This window comes from Macaca nemestrina, chromosome 14, assembly GCF_043159975.1.
Source record: "Macaca nemestrina isolate mMacNem1 chromosome 14, mMacNem.hap1, whole genome shotgun sequence".
Classification (NCBI taxonomy): Eukaryota; Metazoa; Chordata; class Mammalia; order Primates; family Cercopithecidae; genus Macaca; species Macaca nemestrina.
In genome coordinates this window covers 117,933,260-117,952,425 of record NC_092138.1, presented here as the reverse complement: position 1 = coordinate 117,952,425, position 19,166 = coordinate 117,933,260, and the positions used below count along the sequence as shown (strand labels likewise).

The window sequence follows — 19,166 nt, the reverse complement described above, 5'->3', positions numbered from 1 at the left end:
AAGGTCAGGAATTTGAGACCAGCCTGGCCAACATGGTGAAACCCCGTCTCTACTAAAAACACAAAAAATTAGCTGGGCGTGGTGGCGGGCGCCTGTAGTCCCAGCTACTCAGGAGGCTGAGGCAGGTGAATGGCGTGAACCCAGAAGGCGGAGCTGATGCTGTGGATGATCAGATTAGTTAGTAAGGATGGGAAGAGTAAAGGGACTGCTTATACTGAGGTTAACACAGAAGCTGATGCAGAGAAAACTTCTGAAGAAACGCAGGGAACAGAGATTGATGGCCGATCTATTTCCCTGCGCTATGATGGAGAGAAAGGTCAGAATCCAGACTCTACAGTGATGGAGAGCACAGCGCTTGGAGTGGTGAATCAGAAACTCTGGTTTAAGCAACCTCTCCTACAGTGCAACAGAAGACACTCTTCAGGAAGTATCTGAGAAGACAGCTTTTATGAAAATGCCTCAGAACCAAAACAGCAAATCTAAAGGGTGTGCTTGCATTGATAGAGTCTGCTTCATTGGAAGATGATAAAGAAGCTTTACATTCCTATAATAAAAGGGAAATTGGGGGCAGAGCAAACAGGCTGGAGTTGCAAGGATCACCTACTGCCAGAAGCCGGCCATCTAAAACTGTCTGTCAAAGGTCTGACGACACCACTGAAGAGACTTCAGTCATTCGACAGCTTTGTTGGCCAAGGGTAGTCACCAACTAGAAAACCGGATGCTCCAAAGGCTTTGGCTCTATAAATGTCAACAGTGAGGAGGATGCCAAAGCTGCCAAGGAGGCCACAGAAGATGGTGAAATTGAGGGAAGCAAAGGTAACTTGGACTAGGCCAAACCTAAGGGCAAAGGTGGCTTTGGGGGTTGTGATGGAGCTAGAGGAGGCTTTGGAGGATGAGGTAGGGGCAGAAGCCGGGAAGGCTTTGGAGGGCGAGGCAGCTTCTGAGGACGCAGAAGTGACCACAAGCCACAAAGAAAGAAGACAAAGTTTGAACAGCTTCTGTCCCTCTGTCTTTCCCCCTCCCATTTGAAAGAAAGGATGCTGGGGTTTTTACTCTGTTACCTGATCAGTGACAGAGCCTTCTGAGGACATTCCAAGACAGTCTACAGTCCTGTGGTCTCCTTGGAAATTCGTACAGATAACATTTCAAGGGTAATACTTTCCATGTTGGTTTTGACTGGATATTCATATAAACTTTTTTTTTTTTTTTTTTTGAGACGGAGTCTTGCTCTGTCGCCCAGGCTGGAGTGCAGTGGCCGGATCTCAGCTCACTGCAAGCTCCGCCTCCTGGGTTCCCGCCATTCTCCTGCCTCAGCCTCCCGAGTAGCTGGGACTACAGGCGCCCGCCACCTCGCCTGGCTAGTTTTTTGTATTTTTTAGTAGAGACGGGGTTTCACTGTGTTAGCCAGCATGGTCTCAATCTCCTGACCTCGTGATCCGCCCGTCTCAGCCTCCCAAAGTGCTGGGGTTACAGGCTTGAGCCACCGCGCCCGGCCTTTTTGTTTTTTAAGACGAAGTCCCACTCTGTCGCCCAGGCTGGAGTGCAGTGGTGTGATCTTCACTCACGGCAATCTCCGCCTCCCGGGTTCAAGTGATTCTCCTGCCTCAGTCTCCCGAATAGCTGGAGATTACAGGCATGCGCCACCACGCCCGGCTAATTTTGTATTTTTAGTAGAGATGAGTTTCACCATGTTGGCCAGGCTGGTCTTGAACTCCTGACCTCATGTAATCCGCCTGCCTCAGCCTCCCAAAGCGCTGGGATTACAGGTGTGAGCCACCGCGCTCGGCCTGCTAAGTCCCATTTCTAAATGTGCACCAATGTCTACTTGGAGAGGACTCTGGCTTTCGAGCTCCTGGGCCCGGCCGGTATCAGAGTTGCGCAATAATGCTCACTCAGGAGCAACACCACAGAAAAATTCTGCACCAAATAAGCTGATCTTTTGTGTCCAATCACAGTAGAAAGGGACAGACCAATTCAGGCAACAATCTTTCTTCCAAATAATTTCAAATAATTTTCCAAATAATTTTATATGCAAATAATTTCAAAATTGTGTAAACCAAAATTAAAATCCCAAGGCCTGCCAACCATCTGAATGGACTTCCTCTTCTAGGCCAGGGCCATCCAAATTTCATCTGAAAGACTGGTTCAGGCCATTATGGGAAGAGGGGAGTCAGACACGCCTCATTATGGCCTCCTCCCTTCTGGAATTCAGGAAAAGCTCACCAGCATTTAACATTTAACATCAACGCTGACTGTAAGTCTGATAAGAAACATAATCTGGCCGGGCGCAGAGGCTCACACTTGTAATCCCAGCACTTTGGGAGGCCAGGGGGTTCAGATTGCTTGAGCAGAGGGGTTTGAGCCTAGCTGGGCAACGTGGTGAAACCCTGTCTCTCTAAAAAATACCAAAACTAGCTAGGTGTGGCGGTGCAAATTTTTTTTTTTTTTTTTTTTTTTTTGAGACGGAGTCTCGCTGTGTCTCCCAGGCTGGAGTGCAGTGGCATGATCTCGGCTCACTGCAAGCTCCGCCTCCCGGGTTCACGCCATTCTCCGGCCTCAGCCTCCCAAGTAGCTGAGACTACAGGCGCCCGCCACCACGCCCGGCTAGTTTTTTGTATTTTTAGTAGAGACGGGGTTTCACCATGTTAGCCAGGATAGTCTCAATCTCCTGACCTCGTGATCCACCTGCCTCGGCCTCCCAAAGTGCTGGGATTACAGGCTTGAGCCACCGCGCCCGGCCTTTTTTTTTTTTTTTGAGACAGGGTCTAACTCGGTCACCCAGACTGGAGTGCAGTGGCGTAATCTCGGCTTGCTATAACCTCCGCCTCTTGGGCTCAAGCGATTCTCCCGCCTCAGCCTCCTGAGTAGCTGGGATTACAGGCACCCACCATCACCCCCGGTTAATTTTTATAGTTTTAGTAGAGACGGGGTTTCGACATGTTGGCCAGGCTGGTCTTGAACTCCTGACCTCAGGTAGTCCACCTGCCTCGGCCTCCCAATGTGCTGAAATTACAGGCGTGAGCCACTGCGCCCAGCAAAAAAAAATTTTTTTAAACCTACCTCTGACCTGGAGGCCCCCACTTCAAGTTGTCCCGCCTTTGTGGACCAAATCATTGTATATCTTAAATGTATTTGATCAATGCCTCACATCTAAAATGCATAAAACCAAGCTGTGCCCTCCAACGTGGGCACATGTCCTCAGGGTCACCTGAGGGCTGTGTCATGGGCCATGGTCACTCATGTGCGGCTCAAAAATAAATCTCTTCAAATATTAGACAGAGTTTGACTTTTTTTTTTAATCAACTATAGCCCAATGTCTCATTCGAGTTTTCATTCTAAAACCGATGGGTGTCCTGGGCCTCTGCCGGGCCGCTAGTGACTCTGAGCAAACGCAGGGCCCAGGAGGAGGGCCCAGACTCCTGGAAACCAGCAGCAGTTCCTGGAAACTCTCATCCCTAAAAACCTTCATCTCTGTCTTGGTCACACTGCTGGTCTGTTACCCTCTGTAAAATATTTGAGAAAATAAATATTAGAAGGCCAGGCGCGGTGGCTCACGCCTATAATCCCAGCACTTTGGGAGGCCGAGGCAGGAGGATCACGAGGTCAGGAAATCAAGACCATCCTGGCTAACACGGTGAAACCCTGTCTCTACTAAAAATACAAAAAATTAGCCGGGCAAGGTGGCGGCGCCTGTAGTCCCAGCTACTCGGGAGGCTGGGGCAGGAGAATGGCATGAACCCGGGAGGCGGAGCTTGCAGTGAGCCGAGATCACACCACTGCACTCCAGCCTGGGCGACAGAGCGAGACTCCGTCTCAAAAAAAAAAAAAGAGATAAGAAAATAAATACTAGACACTTTCTATTCTAACACAGAAACTCAAAAGTTAAAAAACTGCATATTATTCAACTATAAAGACGACATCTTTCTAAAATCTAATTTAGGTACAAATCCGAATTTCTCTCAGTCTCACCACCTTTCATTCAGTTCTAGGAGATCATAACCTGTCCTCCAAGTACTGGAGACTGGCTTTTCTCCTCTGGAAGGACCCTATTGCCCTTTTTAGTCACACTCGCAGGGGTGGTCCTGGTGCATAAGGTGGACCTCGCCCAGGACCCTTGGGGAGCCTTTTCAGAAGGTGAACAGTTTCCAGGTCCAGGCCTAATTTCCCAGGGACTAATACTGAGCTTAGCCAATATTATAAGCAATAAAATTAAATAAAGAATCCAAATGCAGAGTCTAAAGACTTGCGTAAACTCAGTATTTTAACTCAATATTCTCTTCTCCGAATGCCAGATATACATAAAGTTTCAATTATAACACATTTAAAATGAGCTTTTATTTTTATTCAAAATGTACCGCTTTATTTTCCTTACCAGACAGCAGAGCACTAAGCAGGTTCCAGTCACGTGACTTCTTCAGCGAGCCCCCAGGCTTCCACAGGAGTCCGGGAGCTCCAGCCAGAGGAATCCTGAGATTGCAAATAGTCAAGCCTTCTCCCCAGCCACAAGTTCCTTTGATGCTTGGGTTACTGAACACAAACACAATGGATAATTTGTCTTCAACATAATCCATTTCTGTTCCTAAACGTGTTAGCTGCGCTTTCTTTCCGATGAGCACTCTGACTCCAATTTGAACTTCATCAAAATGTCCTTTGTCTTCGTATGCTCTAGAGTATAAGAAAGGCTAATACGGCCCCTGGTTCGGACACCAACCGTTTTTTTTTTTTTTAATTTTTTTTTTTTTTTGTATCTTTAGTAGAGACGGGGTTTCACTATGTTGGCTAAGCTAGTCTCGAACTCCTGACCTCGTGATCCGCCCGCCTCGGCCTCCCAAAGTGCTGGGATTACAGGCATGAGCCACCATGCCCGGCCCGGACACCAACTTTCATACCTAGATGCTCAGACTTATCTTTAAGAAGTTGTTTTATCTTGCTTACTGCTGAAGGTGTCAGGGTGAGGGCGGCCCAAGTGGTCTGCAGCTTCCTCTTGCTCACAGGCCAGACGGTGGCCGGGACTAAGGAAGGCGACATCTTCACTGTCCTCCTGGACTAGCTCCAGTCCAGTCCCTAAGGCCAAGAACTACGGCCCATCTCCGTGGACACGGCAGGCGAATTCATGAACTTGTTTTTAAACCTGCACAAGAGTCTTTCTGATTATTAGTTCTTAAAATCGTATATTACCATAGAAACATCGCGCAGACTATAAGGCTCCCCTTAAAGTGACCAAAAAACTGGACAGGCGTAGCGTCCTAATATCTGATAGAAACATACGGAAATGGCTAAGAGGGAAACAATGCCAAAGCAGGGAACCACATAAAACCGTTTAAAAACTACTGGGAAAGAGCCTGAAAAACGGAAAAACTCAAAAGAGGTCGAGGACAATTTACATAATTTATAACAAAGGAATGGAGCGTCCCAGGCGCTCAGGAGTCCGTAAATGACTCCTCCTCAGGAGGAATGGGCTGCCTCCTACAATCGCAAGTCAGCCCGTGCCTTCTGGAGCTTTTCTAGATACGTCCCTTACAAATGCTTCTTTAAAAAAAAAACAAACAAAAAGACGAGAATGTGTGGCGTAGCTAATATTCTGCCTTCGAACTCAGTAGGAAGTCAACAAAGAAAAATCCCGTTGAAAGCGCCAAGGCCGGCAGGTTTCCCCGCACCTCCTCCAGGTGAGAGGTGCCCGGGGCTGGCCACCGTGGAGCGTCGGGGACGCGGCGCCCCGGGTCGGCGGGCCCTGCTTGGCGTTATGTAATCACCCCCGGGCCGGCAGCCGGGCCAATCCCGGCACCGTCGACCCGCTCCACTGCACAGCGCGGCGGGAGCGACACGCGGCAGGCGAACGCGGTTGGGAAACGACCCCCGGCTCCGGTGATGCGAGGACCCGACCCCGGCCCGGCCTCTCCTAGCGTCCCCTGGCCCGCGCCCCAGCTCCCGGAGCGCCCGGCGGGTCCAGCGCACCCCACAACCGGCAAGCAGGCGAGACCGACAGCCACCACCGCGCGGCGCTCCGGGCAGGGCCTGGGCTCGGAGACCCGCGCGGCGCTCCCGCGCCCACCCCGGCCCGCCGCACTCACTGTTGTACTGCACCCCCTTGGCGAAGCGCCTCTGCAACGCCTGGTTCATGGACTGCAGCCCGGCGGGGATGTTCTTGTCCCGGCCCGGGGCCTGCTCCGACCCCACTAGCTTCTTCAGGGCGGAAAACATCTTCCCGCTTGGACGTCCCAGCCCGGGCGCGGCCGGCGAGCTCAGCGGCGGCGGGGAAGGGGTGCGACTCGCACCATGTCCCGGCGGCCCCGGTCCCCCCGGAGGCCGGAGCCGGCGCGGTCAGAGACCGGGGCGCAGCCTCGAGCGGCGACTCGGGAACCTCAGCGGCTGCTGCTCCGCTCGGGCCCCCGCGGCCTCCGGCGCGGCCGCTCTCCAGGCGTCAGCGCCGCCATCTTGGCGCCGGCTCGGCGGGACGCGAGGGGCGCGCGGCTACAGGGCGTCGCGAGGGCCATGGGGCGCGGCGCCCGCGGCCGGCGCATGCGCAGGCCGTTCTGGCGCGCAGTTCCCGGCCCGGGCCGCCTCCCCGCTTAGAACTTCTCCGAGAATCCTGCGTGCCCGGTGCTCCTCTCCGAGAGCCCGGTCGCCCCAGCGTCCGCAGCAGTCCTGGAAAAATGTTTATTTGTGTAACAAAGCAGGGAGCGGGGCGGCGGGGCTACTTCTTCTTCTTCTTGGCCGCCTTGAGCTTCGCCTCGATCAGCCGCTGCGCCTGCTTCTTGATCTCGGCGCGCGAAGGGACGTAGCTGTGGTCCACGTCGGCGAACTGGAAGGTGTCTGCGGGCGGAGGCAGCGGCTCGCACCCGGGGCTAGCCCACCCAGGCACCGCCGCCCGACCCGCCTATCACCCCCGCCCTCTACAGACCCGAGCCAGGTGCCTTGCCCCAGGGACAGCCCCAGTGTGCCGGGAGGACTCAGCCCAGCCCATCCTCAGCGGCTCACACTGCCCTGCTTAGCTTTTCCCGCGGAAACCCCAGTGGAGGCTCTGGCCCAGGCCTTCCCCGCCCTCCTCCCTGCTCCAGCCCTGGTGCCTCTCCTGCGGGCCTGTCTGGCATGTCATGCCTCCTCCTTTCGGAGAAATTAATAAGGTATTTCAGTGGCTTTAGCCTCCCCATGGCATCACTAAGTCACCTCCATCAATTGAAGTCCTGCAGGTACAACTGATGCACCCTGTAGCCCCGCTGTGCCTCCAGGATATCCCGGTGGGATGGGAGTCAGCGCCACTCCCACCTCTGTTCCAGCCACCCGCCTGCAGCCCGAGCCCCAGCTCCGGAGCCTGTACCGATCATATCCTCCTCGCGGTCCTCAAAGCTGATCCTGGTGTTGTACTTCTCCTTCAGAGTCGAGGACTCCAGGGCATTCCTCACCTTTGTGTCACCCTGCAGGGCAAAGCCCCCTTCAGCCGTGCAGACACTGTGAACGGGGGGCTGTCAGCTTTGAGGGGATGTGGGCTGTGCAGGTTCCTCCCAGCCCGGGGCTACCTCCTCGGTCCTGGACATCGTCTGCACTCTGTCAGCCAGGTATGTGAGCTTCCCCTCGCAGTACGCCAGCTTGCTGTTCAAATCGAGGGTGTCGGAGGGCACTTCTTCTTTCTGTAGGCCGGGAGGAGGGTCTCATCTCCCCTCTGGCCCTGCCCAGGGACCCCATGTGTGGCAGCTCCGCCTCACTCCTGGTACCTGGGTTGCAGGCAAGGTGATGCCCATTAGCCGGACATAGAGGTTGTCGATGCCCGTCTGGATGGTCAGCAGCAGCTTCTGGCCCTTGGTCATGTTGCTCTGCGCGAGCTGGAGCCTCTCTTCTTCCTCTTTTAACATGTCTGTCATCTTCTTCTCAATGGACTTGAAGCTGCAGAAGGCAATAGGGACACAGCAGTGAGGGGCACAGGCCCGAGGGCCATGGTGGGCCACCCAGGAGCCCGGTCTTGAGTTGGGTTCCGTGTTAGAGTCAGGGACTCAGAAGCTCAGGTGTGTGCAAGTCCCCCGGCCCCTCTGTGGGACACACAGGCTTGGCAGTGGGTACACTCCCAGCTCCCAGCCTGGCTGCAGCCCAGGGGCCTTCATGAGACCATGGTGGGTGACCCACAGCCCCGGAAGCCCGGGGCACCTGATGGAGCTAGGCTGCTGGCGGAACTTGAGCACAGCCTCCTCCAGCTCCAGCTGCTTCACCAGGGCCTTCAGCTGCAGCCGCCGCTCCTCACAGTCTTCCATCTGCAGCTCCAGGTTCTCCTCCGTGTTCCTCTGGGCCAGGAAGCGGCCAGCGATGTCCTGGCCATTCCAGGGGAGAGACAAGCAGGTGTGGGCCAGGAAGGTGGGCAGAGGGGGCTTCACAGAACTGGTTTCTTCTGGGCCCCTCCCAGAGGCTAGTGCACTTTCTTTTTTTTTTTTTTTGAGACAGAGTCTCACTCAGTCGCCCAGGCTGGAGTGAAGTGGCGCTATCTCGGCTCACTGCAAGCTCTGCCTCCCGGGTTTACGCCATTCTCCCCGCCTCAGCCTCCCGAGTAGCTGGGACTAGAGGTGCCCGCCACCGCGCCCGGCTAATTTTTTGTATTTTTAGTAGAGACGGGGTTTCACCGTGTTAGCCAGGATGGTCTTGATCTCCTGACCTCGTGATCCGCCCGTCTCGGCCTCCCAAAGTGCTGGGATTACAGGCTTGAGCCACCGTGCCCGGCCAAGTGCACTTTCTCTGCACTCATTCACAAGTGTGATCACAGCTCACTGCAGCCTCAACCTCCCAGACTCAAGCGACCCTCCCACCTCAGCCTTCTGAGTAGCTGGGACCACAGGTGTGCACTACCACACTCAGCAGGGGTGAAACGCTTTGTGGGTGTCATTGCACACGACCCTCATGGCAGGCAGAGAGAGTAGATAACCCCGTGTAGAGATAAGGGGATCATCACTGAGGGGCACTGTGTCACTCGAGTCACTTGTCTGACAGTGGACAAGCTTGTGTCAGGGCAGTGGCTGGGAACTCAAGGCCTGATAATAATAAATGCAGATGGGATTAAGATAAAAGAATTTGGGGCGGCCGAGGGAGCTGCCACTTTGTGTGTCCATTCCAGAGCAACTGCAGACCCCAGCCCAGCTCAGCCACCCTCCTGCCATGCTCCGGGAGCGCCAGGGGCATTACCCAGATGTGAGAGGCTCAGCCACCCTCCTGCCATGCCCTGGGAGTGCCAGGGAGCATTACCCAGATGTGAGAGGCTCAGCCACCCTCCTGCCATGCTCCGGGAGTGCCAGGGGCATTACCCAGACATGAGAGCACCGTACAGCGCTCTTGACCTTCTCCACCACAGCAGTCACGCCCGCCTGGTATTCCATTTCCGCTGTGGAGGTCTCTTGTTTCCTTACTGGCAGAGCAGAGGGGAGGGGCAGTCAGCATGCAGGGATGGCTCAGGGGCTCTGTGTAAGACCACTGGACACCTCTGTACCTGCCCAGCTGTTGCGGAGGCCACCCAAGGCACAGGCGTCCTTCAGAGGTGCCTGCTCCCCCATCTGCTCCTTCCTCAGTCCAGCCCTGCAGGGACCCCCCAGGCAGCCCCAGAGCAGAGGCGGACCTGAAATAGCGTGGCACTGTGGGCCCAGTGGTACCTCTCAGAGGCAGCTTAGGGGTCAGGTTGCTCATCCTCTGCCGTCACTGGGGACTGGGCCCTTGGGTGCTGGGGCCAGCATCTCTGAGGCCACATTTGGCTGCAGGCTCTCAGCCTCTCGGGGGAGAGGCAGGGACCTGTCCTTCCCTTCACCCTGGCGACTGCATGTCACACCTGGCCTCAGGCTGACCTGATCCGTTGGCCCTAGCCAGTGCCGACCTCTCCTTGGGACCCTGGCTGGGGGGCAGGTGGGGAGCTGAGCGCTTACATTTCAAGGTCTCCATGCTCATCAGGTGGGAGGGGAAGTCCAAGTCCATCTGACCCTGATGGGAGGTGGGAGCGGGGAAGGGATGAGACATCCTTGGCAGGGAGTGGGCCCAAGTGGTGGCCCTGAGCCTGTGTCCACCCCGCTGTTGTGGGGACGGGCAGCTGGCTGGGCCCTGGCCTGGGGCTCACCCGGCGGTACTTCTCGCTGGTCTCCTTCGTGTGGATCTTGTCGATCAGCTTCTTCTGCTGGTTGAGCCGGTTCTCCCTCGCCCTGCGCTCCTCGATGAAGGACGCCTCCCTTTGCCTCATGTTCCTCTGGGGACACGTGGGTGGGCACGGGGTTGGGGAGCTGTCTCAACAAGGCCCCTCATGGCACTAAAGTCAGTGGGCAGTTGGCCATCCTCACCTTACTAGACTTCAGAACTGCATCCCCGGCCACTGGCCACACCGTCTTCCTAAACCACTCGTGCCCATGCCCGTGGCCCCTCCGCTCAGGACCCTCCTTGCCCATGCCTCTCAGAGCATGTGCCAGCCCAGACACTCTGCTGCCCTCCAGCCCCTGGCCCCCAGCTGCCTCCTGGCCAGGTCCACGTAGAACTCCCAGAAGTGGATTCAGCCTGCCTGAAAACTGATTCATCCTCTTCCCCAAAACCTGGCCTCTTCCAGCATGCCCTTGAGTAGCTAAAACCACCATTTGTCCACCCCGCTCCTGCATCCCAGACACTGCTCTCACCCTCGCCACTCAACGTTGCCAGTGCTTAGTGGGGTTCCCTCTTGAGGACTTCTTGGCTCCGTCACTCCTGGCCACCCCTTCACCACCCCCGGCCTGCCTAGGTGGTCAACGCTTCCGCCCTGGCACCTTCCAGTCCCCGCAGCCTGAGCGCACCCTTTCTGAAGCACAGACCTGGGCACATCTTCCCTCCACCTCCTCCCAGGGCTCCAGGTCAGTCCTTGGGCCCCCGGCCCAGCCGCCTCCATGGACTCCTGGGGCCTGTGCCTCTGCAGCCTTCACTGCCCTGGCCACACACTGCTGCCTGTATCACGCCCCTCCCGGCCCAGGGCCTTTGCCCAAGTTGTACCTCCTCCTCCCTAGCCCTGGCCACCCCCGACCTTTGTGGGTTCACTCCCTCAGTCCAGCTCGAGCACTGCCTCCCTGGAAAGCCATCTGCCACCCCACCTCTGCCAAGCTGGCTTGGGGCTGTGTGGCATTTCTTCATGGACTACTGGATGAGTGCCACCCACTTCAGGAGGACGGGGCCTGCCTGTCCCGGTCCCTGCTGTATATCCAGAGCCTTGCAGGGGCCTTGGCACCCACTGGGTGAATGGGTGACCCCCGCCTTGGCCTGGCCAATTCTCCCTCTTCTCTACTTCATGGCTCCTGTGCCTGGTGGAACCTGCTCTGTCCAGTGGGTGAGCAGAGCAGGCTGTCCGGGCTGGCCACTGGATCCTTCCAGGGATTGTAGACAGTGTGGGCATGGGGGTCTCCTGAGGGACCCTGGCCAGGAAGACACAAGAGAGCCAGCCCTGGAGGGCCCCCAGCCCTGGGCCCTGAGCTCACCTTGACCTCATCCAAAGATGCAAGAGAGCCGGCCCTGGAGGGCCCCCAGCCCTAAGCCCTAAGCTCACCTTGACCTCATCCGTGATCATCATGGCGTCTTGGGACATGATCTTCATATCCGACAGCTCCGCGCAGTAGTTGACCACGAGGTTCTGCAACTTGTCCAGCTCGATGGGGTATCCTGCCAGCACCTGTGTTAAATGAGGTTCTCTTGTGGCCCCCAGAGTGGGCTGCAGTTGTCCCCAGCTTTCATCTCCAGACTAAGAGCCCTCAGAACAGTGATAGGTTCTGCTCTGTGGCCCTGGTCACCTCCTCCACTCCCCGCTGGGCACAAAGCTGATGAAAGGAAGTGTTTCACAGGGAGTGGGCAGTGCTGGGCTGGTGAACTCTTCCACCACCTAGGGTCCAGCAACCCAGAGACACTGAAAGAGTTTGTGATGAAATGATCTGCAGAAAAGGCTGACTCCGAAACCCAGGGAGGTTTGGGGCAGCTTTGCTTTGAAGTGAAGCAGAGGGGCTCAAGACATGGGCTCGGGGTCAGAGAGGATTCGAGGCCAACGCACCTTCCGACCAGCTAGCTTGGCTGTGTGACACTGGGAAAGTTACTTAACCTCTCTGAGTGTCCCCATTTGTAAGATGATGGCTCGTTCAGAAGGTTGTCGTCAGGATGAATTGAGAGTGTGAAAGGATGGCCGGGCGCAGTGGCTCAAGCCTGTAATCCCAGCACTTTGGGAGGCCGAGACGGGCGGATCACAAGGTCAGGAGATCGAGACCATCCTGGCTAACCCGGTGAAACCCCGTCTCTACTAAAAAATTACAAAAAAATAGCCGGGCGAGGTGGCGGGCGCCTGTAGTCCCAGCAACTCGGGAGGCTGAGGCAGGAGAATGGCGTAAACCCGGGAGGCGGAGCTTGCAGTGAGCTGAGATCCAGCCACTGCACTCCAGCCTGGGCGACAGAGCGAGACTCCGTCTCAAAAAAAAAAAAAAAAAAAAAAGAGTGTGAAAGGAATTATTTAGCCCAGAACCAGGTACATACGTGCTCAGGATGGCTTTGCTATAGTATTTTGTTTTCAGTAACTACAAGTATAGGTCGGGCGCAGTGGCTCACCCCGTAGTCTCAACACTGGGAGGCCAAGGCGGGCGGATAATGAGGTCAGAAGTTCAAGACCAGCCTGGCCAACATAGTGAAACCCTGTCTCTACTAAAAATACAAAAAATTAGCTGGGCGTGGTAGTGGGTACCTGTAATCCTAGCTACTCAGGAAGCTGAGGCAGGAGAATCGCTTGAACCCGGGAGGCGGAGGTTGCAGTGAGCCGAGATCGCACCACTGCACACCAGCTGGGGCAACAGTGTGAAACTCCATCTCAAAAAAACAAAACCACAAGTGTAGAATCTTCATTTTTAAAAATATGGACGACTATGGGAATTATCGTTTGTTTTTTCCATTGTTCTGAGACTGCGTCTTGCTCTATCACCCAGGCTGGAGGGCAATGGTGCGATCTCGGCTCGCAACAACCTCTGCCTCCTGGGTTAAAGTGATTCTTGTGCCTCAGCCTCCTGAGTAGCTGGCATTACAGATGTGCACCACCATGCCCGGCTAATTTTTTTTTTTTTTTTTTTTTTTTTTTTTTTTTTTTTTGAGACGGAGTCTGGCTCTGTCACCCAGGCTGGAGTGCAGTGGCGCGATCTCGGCTCACTGCAAGCTCCGCCTCCCGGGTTTACGCCATTCTCCTGCCTCAGCCTCCCGAGTAGCTGGGACTACAGGCACCCGCCACCTCGCCCAGCTAGTTTTTTGTATTTTTTAGTAGAGACGGGGTTTCACCGTGTTAGCCAGGATGGTCTCGATCTCCTGACCTCGTGATCCGCCCGTCTCGGCCTCCCAAAGTGCTGGGATTACAGGCTTGAGCCACCGCGCCCGGCCTGCCCGGCTAATTTTTGTATTTTTAGTAGAGATGGGGTTTCACCATGTTGGCCAGGCTGGTCTCGAACTCCTGACCTCAAGTGATCCACCTGCCTTGGCCTCCCAAAGTGCTGGGATTACAGGCATGAGCCACCATGCCCAGGCCAGGAATAATTATTTTTTAAGTGTGTATGTTCTAAAGAGAAGAAGGCGCTACCTGGGGGAGAGAAAGCACCCAGGTGAAGGAGGGGCATGGACAGGGGTGGGGAGAGGGGTGGGCCCAGGAAGGATAGAGGGGCAGGGCTTCCAGGTGAGCCAATAGGATCAGGGGCCAAGGCAAGAGGGACAAGCAGAGGACGGAGCTGAGAGCCACCTGGACTGGGACCGCAGCAGGAAAGAGCTGCGATGCCACCCCATCCACCACTCTCCTAAAGTGCACTGCTGTCACCTTCCCAGAGCATGGCTCTCCAGGGCGCCCCTTTGCCCAATCTTAGGGTGACGGTGTTTGGGGGGCTTCGCCTGCCCCCCTTTCCAGCTGGCTCTCGGCCCCGTCCACAGGTTGCTCCTCTTGGCATCTCCTGTGCTCTCCTTCCCCATCTACAGTCCATCTGGAGCAGGTTCTGTTTTGTGGCAGCCCGAGGGGCGGTGCTCAGCCTCCCATGAAGGGGGTCTTCCCTCACAATCGGACTGCTGGCTGCCTTTGGCCTCGTCTGCAGGGAGCAGGGCGGGTGGGCTGGCTGGGACGGCAGCAAGCCGTGCTTACAGGCCCAGCGGACCCTCAAAGGTGCAAGGACTTTCTGAGGGTGCAGGACCTGTCTCTGACTCTCAGGCCCAGGCAATGAGAAAATGACGGGCAAGATACAAACAATACTAAATTATTTAATGCATGCAAGAAAGTCCGAAGAATTCCGATACACCCCACGATGTGCTCTTTTGGAATAGCCAAAAATGAAGTTTTAAAAAACGTTTTCCACATGCCTTGGCGTCCTGCGTAGCCGGTGCTCCAGCAGAGCTCCCTCTCTGGCGGGTGCGGGGTGGCTCCGCCCCAGGACGCTCCCGCCCCTCCCAGATCCCAGCCCCAGACCCCCGCCCTCCCCGGGCCGCTGGGCTCACTGTCTTCAGATAATCCAGCAGGTCCAAATACAGCAGGTGGATGTTCTGGCTGGTGATGATCTTGATCATTGTCTTCTCGATGTTGTTCTCCAGCTGGCGGATGATCTGGGGCAGACCGAGGGCGCAGTGAGAGGGCGTGGGGACCGGCCGCCGGATGGTGTCGGGGCTGGGTTTTCTCCGGAGGGGGTCGTGGTCTCTTAGCCCCGCCCCTCCATTGAGCCCTCCCCAGTGGACCCGCCCCTCCCGCGAGTCCCGCCCCCCGGTGGCTCCGCCCCTCCCGTGAGCCCGGCCCCAGTGGACCCCGCCCCGCCCTCCCAGCCCCGCCTTTCCACCTGCAGCAGCCGCAGCTCCTCCTTGCTGGCGTCCGGCTGGCTCCGCAGGCTGGCCAGCTCCAGCTGCATGCTCTCCAGCTTCTGCCCGCGCCGCCGCACCAGGTGGATCAGTAGGTTGTGCGTGTTCACGCGGTCGAAGACGTACTTGCGCAGCTTCTCCCGCGCCACCTGGGTCGGGAAGGGCACCGCCCGCTCGTGGTTGCGCAGGGGGCCGCCATGGAGCTCGCCAGCAGGCGGGCGGATGGAGGCTCATGGCAACCCCCACAGGGACCCTGGGGCTGGGCACCTGCTCCGTCCCTTGTCGGCTCCGCAACATCTAGTGGGCGGGGTGCGCTGGCAGGGGTGGGGAGGGTTGGGTCTCGAGGCCCCTCCTGCCTGGTTACCTCCATGGTACTGCGGCAGTGCGCCAGTCGCAAAGGCAAGTTTTTCCCGCAGGCCTTGGAGATGGTCCACTGGTCATACTGCGGAGCGGCGGCGGCTGAGCTAGGACGGGCCCTTTGCTCACCCGCAGCCGCTGGCCCCTCCAGGCATTCTCCCCAGGGCCTCTTGTATCCCATGCTAGCCCAGTAGCGAGACCCCTGCTCTCACGAGGAGCAGAGAGCCGCGGGACTCCATCCTGGCCATCCAAGTTCGGAGGCGACGTGGTGGGAGGGTATGCAGAGGAGGGCCCAGGTGTCCCCTAGCTGGCCAGAGAGCCAGAGGGGGCCCCTGCTGCAGGATGTGGGCTCACAGAAGCCAAGCCCTCCGGGGTGGGTGATGGGGAACCTGCCCATCGGATGCTGGGGTGACTGGAGCCCAGGACACAGGTCCTAGCAGAGCCCCTCTTCACATGCCCCCTGGATCCAGAAAGATTGGGGTGGGGGCGAGAGGAGGTGCCCGCCCTCCGAGTGTGTGTGTCCTTAGCTCCTGCCCTGCTCCCCAGGCAGAGGGGAGGGGCGGCATTTGTGCACCTTCTTGGCCAAAGCCCAGTCCTGGGCCCCGCGGCGGATGTTGCTGCGCAGGAGAGCCAGCGTGGCCTTGTTCTGGTCCGTATTCTCTTTCATCCCCTGGATCTGGAGTGCCCGACACTGCTCTGTGGGCAGGTGGAGGGGACACAGTGGCCAGGATTGGGCCAAGGGCCTGGCCTGAAATCCCCCGGGGAGGCTCGCATCAGGGAGGCCCCAGGGTCCAGGGGGACGCCACCTCCACAGCCAAGATCCCTCCTCCCTCCCTGTCCTGGGGGACACCGCTCCACTGCCCAGCAGCAGCTGTCTGAAGGGCTCTCAGTGGACAGGTGCGGGGAGGTGGACAAGTGGGGAGGGTGAGGCAAAGGAGAGGGATGGCAGGGTCCTCTGGTCCCTTCCGGATCTGCTGCCCATGGAAGTAGGCAGGCGTTTTCCTGTCCCTTCTGGCTTTGGAGCCCGTGTTGCTCTTATGCTCACAAGTCTCCTTGAAGCCCCACTCTCTGATTCAGTCCCTCCATGCAGGTCCCTTTGATCCCTTCTCCCAGCTCTGTCAAGGAGTGGGCAGTAAGGGGTCTGATTGCTCCTCCATGTCCTGGATTGTCCTGGTATTAAAACTAAAAGTCCTAGGCCGGGCGCGGTGGCTCATGCCTGTAATATCAGCACTTTGGGAGGCTGAGGTGGGCGGATCACCTGAGGTCAGGAGTTCAAGACCAGCCTGGCCAACATGGCGAAACCCCATCTCTACTAAAAATACAAAACTAGCTGGGCGTGGTGGTGTATGCCTGTAGTCCTAGCTACTCAGGAGGCTGAGGCAGAATTGTTTGAAACCGGGAGGTGGAGGTTGTAGTGAGCTGAGATTACACTACTGCACACCACCTGGATGACAGAACGAGACTCTGTCTCAAAAAAATAAATAAGCTGGGCATGGTGGCTCATGCCTGTAATCCCAGCATTTTGGGAGGCTGAGGTGGATGGATCACCTGAGGTCAGGAGTTTGAGACCAGCCTGGCCAAGATGGTGAAACCCAGTCTCTACTAAAAACACAAAAATTAGCCGGGCGTGGTGGTGGGCGCCTGTAATCCCAGCTACTTGGGAAGCTGAGGCAGGAGAATCACTTGAACCTGGGAGGCAGAGGTTGCAGTGTGCTGACATTGCACCATTGCACTCCAGCCTGGGCGACAGAGCGAGACTCCATCTCAAAATAAATAAATAAATAAAAATAAAAATACAAAAATTAGCTGAGTGTGGTGATGTATGCCTGATGTCCCAGCTAATCAGGAGGCTGAGCCAGGAGAATCGCTTGAACCCAGGAGGGGGAGGTTGCAGTGAGTCAAGATCATGCCACTGCACTCGAGCCTGTGTGACAGAGCGAGACTCCGTCTCCAAACAAAATAAACCCCTAAAAGTGAAGGGGGCCTGCCCCTCCACACCTGCAGGTATTTCCCATCAGGTGGGATGAAGACTGAGAAAAGAAGACACAGACGCCAGGTGTGGTGGCTCACACCTGTAATCCCAGCACTTTGGGAGGCTGAGGTGGGCGGATCACGAGGTCAGGAGATCAAGACCATCCTGGCTAACACGGTGAAACCCCATCTCTCCTAAAACTACAAAAAATTGGCTGGGCGTGGTGGCGGGTACCTGTAGTCCCAGCTACTTGGGAGGCTGAGGCAGGAGAATGGCGTGAACCCGGGAGGCGGAGCTTGCAGTGAGCTGAGATCGCACCACTGCACTCCAGCCTGGGCGACAGAGTGAGACTCCATCTCAAAAAAAGAAAAGAAAAGAAAAGAGACACAGAGACAAAGTATAGAGAAAGAACAGTGGGCCCAGGGGACTGGCACACTCAGCATGCGAGGACCTGCACCAGCCCTGGTCTCTGAGTTCCCTCAGTATTCTCTGATCATTATTTTTACTCTTGGTGAGGGGAGTGTAGCAGGGCAACAGGTGGGGAGAAGGTCAGCAGGGAAACGTGAGCAAAGGAATCTGTATCATAAATAAGTTCAAGGAAAGGTACTGTGCCTGGATATGCACATAGGCCAGATTTATGTTTCACGTTACACAAACATCTCAGTGTAGCAAAGAGTGACAGAGCAATATTACTGCCAGCATATCTCGCCTCTAGCCACAGGGCAGTTTCCTCCTATCTCAGAATAGAACGAATGGGAACGGTCAGCTTTACACCAGACATTCCATTCCCAGGGATGAGCAGAAGACAGAAGCCTTCCTCTTATCTCAACTGCGAAGAGTCCTCCCTGTTCACTCCTCCTCAGTACAGACTCTTTATGGGTGTCGGGCTGGGGGATGGTAAGATCTTTCCTTTCCATATCTCAGGCTGTCTCAGTGGGGGAAACCTTGGACAATACCCAGGCTTTCTTGGGCAGAGGTCCCTGCGGCTTTCCGCAGAGCATTGTGTCCCTGGTTAATGGAGAATGGCGACGACTTTTACCAAGCATACTGCCTGCAAACATATTGTTAACAAGGCATACCCTGCACAGCCCTAAATCCATTAAACTTTGCTTCAATCCAGCACACGTTTCTGTGAGCACAGGGTTGGGGCTAAAGTTACAGATTAACAGCATCTCAAAGCAGAAGAATTTTTCTTAGTAGAGATCAAACTGGAGTTTCTTATGTCGTCCTTTTCTACATAGACACAGTAACAAGCTGGTCTTTCTTTTCCCCACAAAAAGTTGTGCACCCAGAAACCCCCAGATGGGCAAGGGAGACTGGTCATGGTGCAGGCTCACCCTGGAGCCGAGTGATGGTCTTCAGCTCCTGGGTCTGCTCCTCCACGTCTGTCTCGCTGTGCCTCCTCATGGCTGCCCTCAGGCCCCCCCAGGGACCCTGTGTGCCTCAAAGCTTCCCTGGGCTCAGCTGGCTCAGAGCTGCCACTCAGCTTGTCCCCAGAACCTCAGCCCATTATGATGAGAGCCAGGATTCCCAGTGCCTGGGCAACCCTGGAATTGCAGGGCCTCCCTGACCCATTCTGCCCCCAGCCACCTTGGGGTGGCCTCCAGACGTGTGTCCTAATTGAAACGGGTCTCCTGGCAGCTGCTTGAGGTTTAGGAGCTCTGCCGGGCGGATGTGCACCAGCACCCTACACCTGCACTGGGTTTCCTCCCTGGCCCCTCCCATGCCCCAAGCCATCCTCCATAAAGCAGCAGGATGAGCCTGCTAAAACTGTTCTGAAACGGCCTTCTGGGACCTCCCTCTGCACCCCCCACCTCCAGCCCCAAGTCCAAACTGCATGCCCTGGGTAACCTGGCTCTGGGGACACCCCCGCCTTATCTCTTCTGACTTTTGTCCCTGACCTCTCTGTGCTGCCTGGAGCCCACACTGCTTCACCCCCACTTTGCTTTGGGAATTACTGGGTCTTGGGTTTATGTGTCACTCCAGAAGGGGTAAGTTCTCCATCTCTGCACCCCCTCCACCCTTC

The 19,166-nt window shown here is 56.3% G+C and overlaps 2 protein-coding genes and 1 pseudogene across 5 annotated transcripts in view; 1 reads left to right on the top strand and 2 right to left on the bottom strand.

Moving 5' to 3' along the window:
* Nucleotides 1-6,437, bottom strand: part of LOC105471948 (RAB, member RAS oncogene family like 6) — a 33,106-nt gene extending 26,669 nt beyond the window's left edge. For 2 of the 4 annotated variants that reach the window (XM_011724809.3, XM_011724811.2), the window contains exon 1: nt 6,072-6,437. In XM_011724809.3, coding sequence (XP_011723111.2) covers nt 6,072-6,201 — 130 coding nt within the window. In that variant the 5' untranslated portion in view covers nt 6,202-6,437. Of the gene's footprint in view, nt 1-4,372; nt 4,718-4,935; nt 5,895-6,071 lie in introns of those variants that run through there. The other 2 variants (XM_011724807.3, XM_011724808.3) reach the window with 2 other exon arrangements.
* Nucleotides 153-896, top strand: LOC112424943 (nucleolin pseudogene; annotated as a pseudogene).
* Nucleotides 6,438-6,544: 107 nt separating the features above from the next.
* On the bottom strand, nt 6,545-18,636 carry LOC105471949 (coiled-coil domain containing 183). Its single transcript, XM_011724814.3, has 14 exons — nt 18,478-18,636; nt 15,743-15,864; nt 15,176-15,253; nt 14,793-14,960; nt 14,461-14,565; nt 11,516-11,638; nt 10,079-10,204; nt 9,891-9,945; nt 9,282-9,382; nt 8,140-8,300; nt 7,713-7,881; nt 7,518-7,628; nt 7,319-7,415; nt 6,545-6,813 (listed from the first exon to the last, which is right to left on the bottom strand). The coding sequence occupies exons 1-14, from the start codon at nt 18,545-18,547 to the stop codon at nt 6,695-6,697; spliced, it is 1,605 nt and encodes a 534-aa protein (XP_011723116.1). The 5' UTR covers nt 18,548-18,636; the 3' UTR covers nt 6,545-6,694.
* Nucleotides 18,637-19,166: the final 530 nt, after the last annotated feature.